Below are 13703 nucleotides of genomic sequence, written 5' to 3'. Positions count from 1 at the left end.
CTCTCTCTCTCTCTCTCTCTCTCTCTCTCTCTCTCTCTCTCTCTCTCTCTCTCTCCTTTTCTCTCTACTCACAAAGACTTAACAAACTTGAGCTCTTGCCTGGCCAGTGAGAGGTCCCTGAGTCAAAGAAAAAAGAACCCAAATAACTAAGTTTCTTTTCCCCTGCTGCTATCAGCAGGAGTTAACTTCCAGAAGCCATCAGCTTTAGACTCCTGAATAGCAAGAGAGAATTAAACTGCCAAAAGTCATCAGCTTTTGGCCTCTGCCCATCACTGCCTTCTCCAGGTACTTGAATGTTAGGGCTGGACCCCAGCACTTGTGCATGCTAGGAAAGTACCCCACTAACTGAGCTACATACCCAGTCCTTGGTTTTTCATTTTGAGACAGGATCTTGCTAAATTGCTTAGGCTGGTCTGCAATTTGCAATCCTCCTGCCTCAACTTACTGAGCAGTTGACACTCTAAGCTTGAGTTATCAGGCCCAGCTACAAGGCAGAGCCTTAAGGACCAAGAATAGGGTTTAATTCAGGAACGTGGTAGACCTAGAGATCTCACACTTCTGCACACAGTTAACAGTCATAGCTGGGCCCCACTCAAAGGCAACTAATGCCTTGCAAGGGCTTAATCCAATCAACATGTCTAGATAGAATAGCTAACCTCCCATGATGGCCATCTTGTCTTTTATGTATATCTACACCATGTATTTTTGATTGATTAAAAACCCAGTAGGTAAGATTCATTAACATAGTTATATTCAGATTGAAACTTCACCTCTCTCAAATTGTATCTAAAGAGGTTTACTGTGGACCCAGACGAGAAGCTACCAGCTTTGTTCTGTAAAGTCAGACAATAAACATTTTGGGCTATGTAGGACACAGGGTTTCTGTTGTAAATACTCCATGGTGTCCTTTTACTATGAAAGAAGCTGCTAAAAAATTACAGAAATCAAGGAAATTTAACCGTGTTTCTGTAGCTGGTCACTGCTACTTTGTGGGTCCTTCTTTTTCTCATCCTTTATTCCCGCTCCCATCCCTCGCCCTGGGTTTCATCCCTGAACACTAGATAGGAGAGAAACAGGAGAGAAGGGAAAGAGGAATTAGGAAAATCCTGAATCTAACTTCTTTCCTTTTGTTTCTTCCTTGACCACACCTACTACCAAACTGCAGCCGACCTCCCTAAACAACCAACAACTACCTACCCCTTCTCTTGGGGCCTTAGCATTTATACTCTCTCTGAGAAGTTCCCAGAATTCCAAACATTACACAATTGTAGAAACTTATCTGCAGCTGGCAAAACTATGCTTCTACCAGAGCATGAGGCAAATGATACTCAGCTGCTGTGGACAGTCTAAAGCAGCCCACATTACTACACCTGGGATTAAAACAAAAGTACATTCTTACAATATTTCTGTGTTTTCTTTTTTGAAAAGAAACCCTAATTCCCAAATTCTCAAAAAGTATCGCTACATGTTCCAATAAAACTTTATTTACAAAAAGCTGATACCTGGCAGCGTTTGGCCCTGGGTCACTATTTGTCAACTGCTGACCAAAACAGTCTTCATATTAATGATACTGATAGGTCTGATGGTATAAAACTTTATATTTTTTTATTTAGGTGTGAGGTCGTTATGAAGTTTATTAGATTTCACACACTGTTTTTAACTATGAGAATGGAATTAGGACTTATCTTTGAAGTTCACTTGTTAGTAATCTCTTTACAGCTGATGTGAACGATGAATTAGAAATATTTTTTGGCTTACCTTGGTAATGTTGAATGAAGGAATAAAATAACTAAAGAACTCTTCTCAATTTCCCATTTTCTTACAGTGAGGTACTGATTTTCAACATCTATTGGAAAATAAACAGCATGGAAGAAATATCCCATTGTCTCACACATCCTTTTAAGTTTAGGTGAATGGTCCTAAAAATGAGTTAAAATATATATGTGCATGACATATTTAGCTAAAGATAGAGAGGATCTTATCACTTAAAAGGCATCTTTAGAACAGTCTCTATAGCTGTATTCTAATACAAAAAAAATTAAGATAATCACATGTTAAAGAAAATCCTAGATAAAGTAAATTTCTCTCTAGAACAAAAATGATAGCTTAACCAGATGGCTATTTTCTAGCTCAGAAGATGATTTATTTCACAATTGAACAACAGAAGAAAGTATTAGGTTAGTTTGATTTGATATTTCTTGTTATTTATATCATGGATAATTTGTTTTCTTGTCTTAAAGGATCCAAGTATATATCCGTGCGTGTGTGGGTGTGTGTATATGTGTGTGTATGTGTGGGTGCATGTGTGTGTGTGTGTGCGCATGCATGTTAGTGTGTGGTGCTTTTAGCTAGGAAATGTAGCTTCCACACGAGTGGGCTTGCCTACCAAATGAAAAGCCCTAGATTTCATTTCTAGAAACATAAAAAATTAAAAAACTCTTAATGAAAAAATATTGGTCTATGACAAAGTATATTACTAAATAATGATTTTTATGCAAACAATTAGTGAGAAGCCTCTAATTGTCCTTGGGAGTCACCTATATCCAATTATGAGATGGAAGCTTTGAGATTTAAAATATTTTAATATCTTACCAAGGTTGAATAATATTACAAAGGAATGCTAAGTGCATCTATTAACAATTTGTGGACTGAATTCAGTGGGTTTCTTCTGGGGCGGGCAGATACATTTAAAGTTCACTTGCGACATTAGTGGTATACAGATTTCTCCTACAAAAGGTCAGGCGGCAAATATTTTTACAAAAATAATAATGTTTAATAATTCAACTGTTTCAACAGAGGCTTTTAAAATCTCTTTGGTTTTTGTTCCAATTAACTCATTTTGTAGCACAGCAATAGATGGATCTCTCTCTCTCTTACACACACATACACACACACACACACACACCCCTGGGCATGTTCCAATAACACTTTTTGAAAATAGATAATAAGGTGTGGATTTCATATAATTTTCACATAATGCAAGTCTTATATTTTCTCTTCCCAATAATTTAAAATATAAAAACAAATCTGAGCTCTGGGCCACGTGAAAACAGGTAGCAAGCCAGAAGTGGCCACAGCCTTTAGAATAACTCCATGGGATGCCTTGAGATGTTCAAAGTCGTGATAAGGATTAACTTTGGTGTTATCTGAAATAGATTTAAGGACAGCAACTAAATCAGACCCAGCTAATGAAGGACACAAACCCTGCAAAGAATAGTTAATGAAATATAGATAAGGCCATTTTACTATATAAGTTTTTAGCTATATTTTCTACTTTTACATTAAGACGTTGGTTTTTTTTTCCCTTGGTTTTTCAAGACGGTTTCTCTGTATAACAGCCTGGCTGCCCTGGAACTTGCTGTGTAGACCAGGCTGGCCTTGAACTCACAGAGATTTGCCTGTCTTTGCCTCCTGAGTGCTGGATTAAAGGTGTATACCACAAAGATAATGGCATCTTAATGATATATTTTAGGTATGAAACTAAATGAAAAGAAGAAAAGCCCTAACGTCCCAAAGCTAGTCTCATCATCATGGCGAGCCCCTGTCCTTGTTTCAGGGGAAAGTTAAACAAAAACTAAGAGTCGTAACACAATGTCTGCCCTTCCACACATGAATACTGGCCCAAACTGTGTCATAAGCAAAACCTAATGTTTTCTGTTTTTTTAAGATGGATAATCTCATAAATACCAAGCTACTTAGTTTAAATGCAACTATAGTCTGAATAATATTCTAATTTGTATTTTGTTTGTTTTGAGATAGGATGCCACTCTATAGTTCAGGCTAGCCTCAAACTCAGTATAGTCCTCTTGCCTCTGTCTTCTGAGTGCTGGGATTACAGATATGTGCCACCCCAGCTACTAACTTGTATTTCCTTTTCTGTCTTTCTTAAAACAGATTTACTTAATTTTACTTTATGCATATGGGTATTTTGCCTACATGTGTGCATGTGTACTCTGTGCATGCCCGGATGCCCACAGAGCATAGAAGAGGGCATCTAAGCCCCTGGAATAGGAATTACAGCCAGGTGTGAGCCAGCATATAGGTGCTGGGGAACAAATCTGGGGCCTCTGCAAGAGCAGCCAGAGGTCTTAACTCCTGAGCCGTCCTCCCAGCTCCAGGCTTTGCCTTTTCAATGAGTGAATACACAATTTATGAATATTCTTACCTTAAGGAAAAGTTCCATTTCGGGCTGAGTTTCGTCTGTATAGATGAGGTAACATCTGACAGGGTGACTCCACAGGGAGTGTGAGAACAAGGGGGTGGCCTGTAACAAACCAGCCACGGCAGCGTCCCAGTCATCTGGAAGCAAAATTCCCATAAATTCACGAGAAATGTACCAGAATGAAACTGACAAAATAATTCCAAGTGAGTCTTGAGGCGGGGGTGGGGTGGGGAGGATGGGGAAGCCTAAACAGACATAGACAGTCATGTGTTACTACCGACAAAGCTAGAAGAACATTTTAGAAAGTAATTAATTTCTAGCCTCACATTCTCTTCTGGGATTTCAGGCAATGAATGTCACTAGTGGTCTCCCCTGGAGACCAATGGATCCCCAGGGCAGTGGCCCTGAATCTGCTTTGCTCTATTTGCAGGGAGTCTGCATTCTCAAGGTGACACGTCATTTTGCCCTCTCGTTCTGGCATCCAGTGAGGCACAGAGTTTGAGAAGGGCGTAAAGTGAAAAGTGGTTTCAGGCTGCTTAGTCAGAGGGAAAAATTGTGAACTCGCTGGCAATCAAGAACACAATATAAAAATAATTTGCATTGTTCCAGTGAAACAATTTTACTGTTTTAAGGAATAAGAGTAGAGCTACTCATAGGTTCTTGGGGCTGCAATGATTGTGCGGTTCTGAACAGCTCAGTGCTTTGGCAGCACTGGGTAATACTAACATGGTGGACACACTCTTTCATTGACTAGCAGGCCTGTTTGTATTTTGCTTTATAGCATGGCTTTTCAGTAACATCAATTATGCTACATCATACCCCTGTGGCTCAAAAAAATCACCTACAAATTCAGAGAATCAAGCAGCTGCTAGAACCTGGGTGGGCAGGACGGCAGGAGAACCATGTTATCCTGATGAGAAGGATGTCACCTCAACTTGGTCAGTCACCATCTCTGTGCATGCTGGCTTGCCAATGGAATGTTCCAGAACACTAATGTCACACTTTGTTGCACAAGACTTCAGAACATAAGCAGTCACAACCACCAGGCAAGGGATTGGTTACCTCGGTTGATGTTTGCAAACGGTCCTTCCACATCTATAGAACTGTGGGCAAACTCGGGGCCTCTGAAGGACTGCTGAAGCTGGATCATGCTGCCTATGGAATGCTCGCTGCCCAGGGCCCTGCTGGCCCAGTATTCACACTGGGTTCCGGCAGCTGTTTGCAACGAGGAATTGGAATTTCATTAAAACCAAGTCACCAAATGTTTAAAAACTCTCCACATATGTCAAATTGGGAGTCCTCACATCAAGATACACTATTTATAAATATAATAAGCCTTGAAATAATGGTTTTTAAAACATTTTGGCACTGACTTTTGGCAGAGCACTTCAGCTCTGGTTAACACAATCCTGGTCATCATCTAAGAAACAAAGGGTTTTAGTAAAAGCCAGTTCAGGGCCAGCAAGATGGCTTAGCATGTAAAAGGGCTTGCCACCAAGCCTCAGGACCTGCCTGAGTCCAAAACCTGGAGTGCAATTGGTAGAAGGAGAGAATTGCTTCTCACAGAGTATCTTCTAACATGCACACTACCTACATGCACACACATACATATACACAAAATAAATAAATTAATAAATGTAATAAAAAAAGAGGGACTTTAAAGACACTACAAACAATTCTAAAAATCTACTTGCAATTGGACATTTATACATCAATTAAACGTGAAGGAACTTTTTTTTCATGAGACTTAGCCCTGGCTGTCCTGGAACTCACTATATAGACTAGGCTGGCCTCAAATGTACAGACATCTACCTGCCTTTGCCTCCTGGTGGCTGAGATTAACAGGGGATGCCATTCTGCTCAGTTTATGAAGGGACTTTGAAGGTAGCCTCTCAGCAGGGCACTGATACCTTGTGTTCTTCAGGTTTAAATCAATGTACCAAGGAGAAAGACCAAAAGGGAACATTAACTTGTTTCTGATAACTTGCCAAGACAACTACGGTAGCTTTGATACACTGTACATCTGAACAACCTACATGGAAGCAATCAGTGCGGCTAATGTGACAGCAGGAGGGAATTTCCCAGCTGCTCTTGGCCAGTCAGAATCATTGCATCTTTTTCTCAAAAGTTAGTAGTAAGAGTCCCAGGATGCTGACCACAATGCAATGGGAATATGATACAAACTAGAAAGGAACTGCCAATTACTGTATCTTACTCCCAAACACAACACTTTGTAAGACTATAACACAACCCTTATAAGTAGGAGGCTCACAGCATTTTCTCCTTATACCTACAAGAAGCGTTTCCTTTACTTGATATTAATCACAGTTGATTTTTTTCTTGAAACATAGGAAATGCCTTTGATTCTGTGTTTTTTTAAAATCAATTTTAACAATAGAAAAATGTTTTATGTGCTTATTATAAAACCAAAGCTTTTTGAGTGACTCACAGAACTACTTTGGAAATGGTGAGACCACAATACAGGTGTTATACAAAGTTGCAAAGACTACATCACTATATAGGAAGCAATCTGTGGAGAATGTAACTGCAGGATGCCTAGCTCCCCTTCCCACTTTAGCTGACACATGTCTGCTTGTCTACTGATTATAATTTCCAGTCTAGGTCTGGCCTTGGCCAGAGCCATGTGAGCAGAGGTGACAGTATTTCAGGTTGTGCCTTCAGGAAAAGCAAGGCGTCTACCTGTGATGTTATTTTTTTCTTTTTAAATAGTTTTCCAAACGTGTGTGAGTGCATGTGCATGCACACAGGCATGGTCATGCTGTTGCCTGTGTGTGGAGGTCAGAGGACGGCTTCAGGAATCAGCTGCCTCCTGCAACTTTGTGGGGGCCCAGGATAGAACTCAGGTCATCAGTCCTGGGTGAAAGCGCCTCTTACCCCGTGGACACCTTGCAGGTTAATCTTGATTGTTAAATTGACAGAGATCATCTAGAGTAGGTTAGTTGAGGTGGCAAGACCCACCCTAAAGGTGCCGGTTCCAGGGCAGGTTGGGAGGAAAGGAGAAAGCAAGCTGATCACAGGATCCATCGCTCTGTGACTCCTAACTGTGAGGGAAATTCGATCAGCTGCTGCATGCTCTTGCTGCTGTGACATCCTGGCAGTGATGGGTTGTGGCCTTTGAACCATGAGCAGAAAGGAGACCCTCCTTCCTAAGTAGTTTGTTGCTAGGCACTTTGTCACAGCAACAAGAAAAACAACTTACATACTCTACCTTCTTTTTTCCTTTGGAGAAAAATGCAGATTGATCTCCAATAGGCTGGAGTGTGGGGGTGTGCAGAGATAGAGGGAGACAGAGACAGAGAGAGAGAGACAGAGAGAGACAGAGAGACACAGAGAGAGACAGAGAGGGACAGAGAAAGAGTGCACACATGCACACATGAGCATGCATGCACGCCATGGGCTAGGATGGATGGCAGAATATGATGACAAGAGAAAACATAGCTCCTGACATCATACATATCAAGGACAGGAGGTCCTGACTGCTGAGAGAGACACTGAAAGGTCCCCCTATCTGTAAGGACAGAATAAGCACTAATCCTGCACACAGAGAGCAAAAGGACTACTGGCCATCCTGAACATCACCACTGCTCTGAGGACAGTGAACATGAAGTGAGCTTACCCGTGACATCTGTGCAGTTGTCATCTGAGTCAGACTCCCCAGGGTCAAACACTTGGATACCCTGAGCCTGCAGCCTCTGAAGTTTGCTCTCCAGCTCTCGCTTGGCCCTCAGTAAGTCCTGAATTTCATTTTCTTTGGTCTCCCTAAAAATCTTTTTGAAAGGTAGAATTTAATTTTGAAACTTTTTTTCTATAATCCCAAAGTCGCACCACCAAGTTTTTGGGGAGGGGAGGACATTTATTCCTAAAGTCAAGGTCCACTTGGTTCTCAGTCTTCTCATTTGTAACAGAAAGACTTCTCCAGACCCTCATTTTATTGTTCACAATGGAGTGAGCTGGAAGTCTGACAGCATGGGTGTGTGTGACACACAACACATTTGTTTCCCTCATTCCAAATCCCAAACAAAATATCCCCAAACATTTCCAAACACTTCATAGGTTTAGCTCTATGACCTTCGCCGGTGTTACTTGATTTATCTATGTTCCACCTGATATCAGATGGAAATTTTTTCTTTTTTGGTTGCTTTTTTTTTTCTTCCTCAAGACAGGGTCTCGCCAGGCAGTAGTGGCGCATGCCTTTAATCCCAGCACTTGGGAGGCAGAGGCAGGCGGATTTCTGAGTTCGAGCCCAGCCTGGTCTACAGAGTGAGTTCCAGGACAGCCAGGGCTAAACAGAGAAACCCTATCTCGAAAACAACAACAAAAAAGACAGGGTCTCATTATGTAGTTCTGACTGTCCTAGAACTCACTATGTAGAGGGTGGCCTCAAACTCACAGAGATCTGTCTGCTTCTGCATCCAGAGTCCTGCCACCACACCTGGCTCAAAAAACGTTTGAAAACTAGCTTTTAATCTATGTCACTTGGGGAAGGGTTGGGGGGGGGGAGAGAAATAACAAGAATTTACCTTGAATTGCCTTTTAACTCTGTCTCTGTCATGTTCAAACGTGACCGCTCTCTCCATGGCTTGGTATTTTGCTTCTAATGCACCCTCTTTTTCCCGAAGTATCTTCTGGTAAGTTTTCTGAAGTGCCTGCAGCGATGCACCTTGTTATCTCCCAACAAAAACAGCCTTTCATTTGAATTTTAAATTCTTACATATATGTTTACACATGTTGAGACCTCTACCGTCTACTCACTATTTTATCAATTATCAAACACTTCTATGTTGTCAATTATGTCAAGCAAAATAGAAAAAAAATGCAAACGTCTTTGAATCCTAGTAAACAGGTTCTTCAGCAATGAGCTTTCAATGGAAATTAATGCTTTTTCATTGAAATACTGCACCAGCTCCAGGATTTTTCTATGCCTCGTGTTCCTAAGAGAATAAGACATGTAATTTGAAAGGCTTAGCGTGAAGAATGGTACGTATGAAGATGTCTGTCCTCCTTGGCATTATATATTAATCATCTTATCTCCTGAGCCAGTCGCAGTCTGGATCTCTAGCAGGTCTTCAGTAAAAATAAATGTGGGGGAGTAAGAAAGGAACAAGAGGTTTTACAAGGAATTGGAATTGCTGATTTGTGATCTGTGACATCTGTCTGTCAGTCCTTCCTGCCCTGGCCTCTTTAGTTTGCTATCGCCCGCTCTCCTTCTACCTGCCACCTCACGTGGTTCTTAAGTGGGCAGTGGTATACACACATGCAATCAGACAGGAGGGAACCACAAGTCATTTTATAGGGGCAAGCACATTGGCCTCCCAGTGGAAAGTGAGGCCAGCAGGGAGCTGTGGGTGAGAACAGCTTCCCATTTAATACGCTAATAGCACAGCAGATAACTGAAGGGTTTCATAGCTGATGGGAAAGATGCCGGACTAGAAGGAAGGAGCCCTCTTTTACAAAAATCTGTGCCGTTTATTGAAGTCCTACTTCGACCGGCCAGGAGCTCTTGGGCTGTCAGAGATCCCTCCCACAGAAAAGAAAGGCATAAACAAATGACCACCAGAGAGGCTCTGAGCCCATGGTTTAGTCCCACATTTTTTGCTCTGAGAAATTCTGCTTTACCTAGTAACTGAATGAATCAAAGGTGATCTGTTATAAGGCCTACAACAGCACTCCAGTAACTGTTGAATCCATTAACTAAACGGACTAAGGGAGTTTGAGTACTCTCAGGGAAGATTTTCAATCACAACAGTTAAAAAACTATGAAATCATGAGGTTTCCAGAAAAATTCCTATCATATCATTAAACCCTAGAATTTGCAGAACTTCGCGAAGAAACTGAGCCAAGAGCTCCAACTTGGAGATACCTTAAACTGGGAGGAGTTGTGTGAAGTTGCTCTGAGAAATTTTGTGGCTTCAGGATTTGGGTTGATTCAACGTGTCTTAATGAACGAACCGGAAACAGAAAAGGGTGGGGAAAGATGCTGATAAGAAATTTAGACTCAAATAACGATTCCTCACGAAGGAGGAGCAGTTTCTATACAATTTAGAAAACAACTTGGTTTGTATCTGGGATAGGATGGTGGTGCCACCAAGCGGCTGAGCGGCGCGCTCGGGTCTCAGTTTCCTCAGAGCCTCCCGCTTACGGCGCGCTCGGTCCCGCGTTACCTGCAGCTCCGCTCTCAGCCGCTTGTTTTCCGTGTCCAGCTTGGCCTCTCGGCGGCCCATGGACAACAACTCCTGGTTCTTGCTGACCCGGAAGATCTCATACTCTTTCTTGAGCCGCTCGAACTCGGCCGCCGCGTACTCTAGCTCGGGCACAGACGAGCCGGTGGACTTGAAGCTGGCGCCCAGCAGCCCGCCGCCCCCCGCCGCGCGAGGCAGCGACCCGGGCCCCGCTCCCGCGCCCCTGCGAAAAGAGCTACGCAGCAGGCGGGCCTTGGGCTTCACTTCCACCGGGATCTCGCAGGCCTCGCCGCCGCCTGCCCCGTACGTGTCCTCGATCACCTCCCCGCCAGCGGGACTCACCAGCGACGAGGCTGTGCCCATGATGCCCGCGGCTGGCTGAGGCTGGGAGCCTGCTTGGTGCCAGGAGGAGGTGGGGCCATGAGGCGGGGCCAGTCAAGAGGGGCGGAGCGCGGCGACGAGAAACCAAAATCAGGGAGGCGTGCGGCCAGGAGCAGGGCTGTGGCCGGGGCGTGGCCAGGCCTTTGGGGCGGGGCCGAAGTGGTGGGGCGGGGTGCAGCAGTGGAGAGGGCGGAGTCTGGAGAGAAGAGCAGGGCGGTAAATGAGCCGAGCCTGGCGTTTGGGGAGAAGGGCGTAACGTGGCAACTAGAGGGGCGTGGTGTTGAAGAAGAGTGGCCGTCCTGAGAAGGGGCGGAGCCATACTTTCGGGGCGTGGCCGAACAAGCTGGGGATGTTAGGGCTACCAGAGAGGGGTGGGACGTAGCAGCGAGAGGAGGCGTGGTCAGGTGAGAAGAGCTGTGCCCAGAGAGAGTCAGAACAGATTTTAGGGGCGTAACCAGGTAAGTGGGGCGTAAGGCAGCAGCAGAGGAAAGCGAATCAGAGTCAGAGAGTCGGAGAGAGGGTCCTGGCTGGGTAGCGAGAGGGGGCGTGGCCAGGAGGTAAAAGGGGAGTCCAGTGGGGCGGAGTCAGGTTCCAGGGGCGTGGCCGGATAAGTGGGGCGTGCTCTTCCGAATGAGACCAAGAGAGAAGCTGGACTAGGGAGGGTTGCAAGAAATGAGACTCGGGAACAGAGGAATGGGTATCATGGAGCTGGTGGGCCTGAGAACTTGCTTTGCAGGAACAGGCGGCAGGACTGAGCTGGGCAAGCTGGGCGGGACCAGGAGAAGAGGTAGGCTCGGGAAATCCAGAAAAGAAGGTTCCAGAATAGGCCCAAGCCTACAAGCTCCGCTTCTTCTGCGTGAGCTTAGTCTCAGTAAGCGGGAATAGATCACACACCCATCTGCCTCTGGTCCGTCGCAGCTGTTTCTGTGGTTCCTGACTAAGGGGCTCCTTTCTAGAGCAGTTCTGTGCCTAATGTGTCTCTCCGGATTATTACATGCCAGCCAGGAAAGAACTTCGAAGTGTCACCTCTTGAACCCTCTCCCCAACTCTGAAATCATCCTTTGATAAGCTCAGGTTTTATAATGCCTGGCAACAAGGACGCTGGGGACCCTATTTTAGAAGGAAAGAAATTGTAATTACAGGGTTTGCAGGAAGGGAACACTTGCTGTTAGTATCAGGACTGGCTCCGAACCCAGTGACATCACATCTAGGCGACCCCTACATCTGTTGTCAAGGCAACCACCACACATTCCCAGAATCTACTTGGTTCAAGTCCTACTTTTACCTGCGAGAGACTAAGTCATTATCTATATAAATAAGCAGAGCCCCCTGACCCCTCTCTCTCTCTTCCCCCTCTTCTTGCCGTCACCTTTGCCCTTATCTCCTGAATAAACCTCCTGTGGAACCATTTGGCCTAGTGTGGTCTGTCGTGAGCCGTGCCCATCAAACAACACTTGCTAGCTTTTAAAAATTCTGTTCCAAGTTGCCCTTGGTCCGCTGACTTATCTTCCTACGCATCCCAGATTGGTACTTCAGGTTAGAGAGGACAAAAAGGTCAGGAGTGGCTTTAACTCACACGGCTGTGAGTCGGGTGCTGGTGATCTTTATACTTGCCCTTTTCTTCTTAGGCAGTCTTGAAAATTCTCCGAATGCCAGCCATTCTCTCTCTGCCATCATCTTCATCCTTGGGAGTTCCCTTGCCTATGGGGGTTGTAATTTTATTCCAGTTCTTGCTTAGTCCTTTCCCAGCTGCAAGCAATCTAGTGGCATTGTAGCATCCCTAGTCTTCGGTGGCTCACTTGACTATAGAGTTTCATCTGATCCACAGACATCACAGGGACTCTTGGGAAACCAGCTCTGAGATGTAGATAACCAAGCAAGATGTCTACCAGGAATTCTGGGTAGGTACCTGGGGCAAGGCTATGGAATCGGTGCGAGGTTACCCTGTACAGCATTCCCAACTAGGACCTCAGCCCACCCTGCAGGGATTTCGAAGCTGGGACGACCCTGTGGAGTTGTCCTAAGTTATTTGAGGACTAGGACTTCAAAGGTTCACTTAAGCTAGTCATCCACTCTCCTTAGCGGGTGGAGCTGATGGCTGAGAATGGTCTGCTATCAGCACTTACATAGCTGACGTCCAATCCTTCACCTGTCACATCTACCACAGAGCAAACAGCCTTTCCTCCAAGAAACTCTGGGAACGCTGGTCCGTTCTAACTCCCACGCCACCCCCACAAACGCCCTGAACTCCTTCCATCACAGTAGCTGGTCCTGTTCTCTCTGACCTCTGAGACGTTCTTCTGGCCTTTGTACGCTTCTAAGTTGAAGGATTACATATTGATTTCTCCAGTTAGTATCATGAGATTTCTAAAGGGCTCTACCATAGAACCAAAAGAACTGCCCTACATTCTCAAAGCCTTTCTAGTGGTTCATTTCTGATGTTTGTTCCTTCAGAGATTTGAGGACCATTCTCTAGTTTTTCCTTCTTTCCCTCCTTTTTCTTCTTTTCTTCACTTTTCTTTTCTTTTCTCTTTCCTTCTTTACTTGTCAAGACACAATCTCCTGTGGCCCAGACTGGTCTCAACCTTTCTTTGTAGCTAAGGGTGGCCTTGAACTTCTGATCCTCCTGTGGGTAGTACTACTATCCTACTTGCTGGGGTCCTGGAATGAGTACACAGGAGAAAGCAACTGGTCCACCTGGGCTTATCTCTCACTGTTTCCTGGCTATGGATGATGTGTGAGCAGCCTTCTCATGGTCTGGCCACAGGCCTTCCTGCTGAGAGGGACTGTACTCTCAAATTTTAAGCTAAAATAAACTCTTCTTCCCTCCCTCCCTCCCTCCCTCCCCCACCCTTTCACTCCCTCCCTCCTTCCCCCCTTTCATTCCTGCCCTCCTCCTCCTTTTCACCCCTCCCTCCCCCCTCCCTCCCTCCCTCCCTCCCTCCCTCCCTCTCTTCCTC

The 13703-nt window shown here is 44.7% G+C and overlaps 1 protein-coding gene across 1 annotated transcript in view; it reads right to left on the bottom strand.

The window, feature by feature from the left end:
- Window positions 1-11154, bottom strand: part of Nphp3 (nephrocystin 3) — a 42380-nt gene extending 31226 nt beyond the window's left edge. The window contains exons 1-6 of the mRNA XM_028756669.1: window positions 10345-11154; window positions 8704-8829; window positions 7800-7950; window positions 5225-5377; window positions 4166-4299; window positions 1759-1919 (exon numbers count right to left, since the gene is read on the bottom strand). Of these exons, the coding sequence (XP_028612502.1) occupies window positions 1759-1919; window positions 4166-4299; window positions 5225-5377; window positions 7800-7950; window positions 8704-8829; window positions 10345-10725 (1106 nt within the window). The 5' untranslated portion in view covers window positions 10726-11154. The remainder of the gene's footprint in view (window positions 1-1758; window positions 1920-4165; window positions 4300-5224; window positions 5378-7799; window positions 7951-8703; window positions 8830-10344) is intronic.
- Window positions 11155-13703: the final 2549 nt, after the last annotated feature.

Source organism: Grammomys surdaster, unplaced genomic scaffold, assembly GCF_004785775.1.
Source record: "Grammomys surdaster isolate TR1022 unplaced genomic scaffold, NIH_TR_1.0 126131, whole genome shotgun sequence".
Taxonomy (NCBI): Eukaryota; Metazoa; Chordata; class Mammalia; order Rodentia; family Muridae; genus Grammomys; species Grammomys surdaster.
The sequence above is the reverse complement of the archived record's forward strand: the minus strand, read 5'-3'. Positions and strand labels throughout refer to the sequence as shown.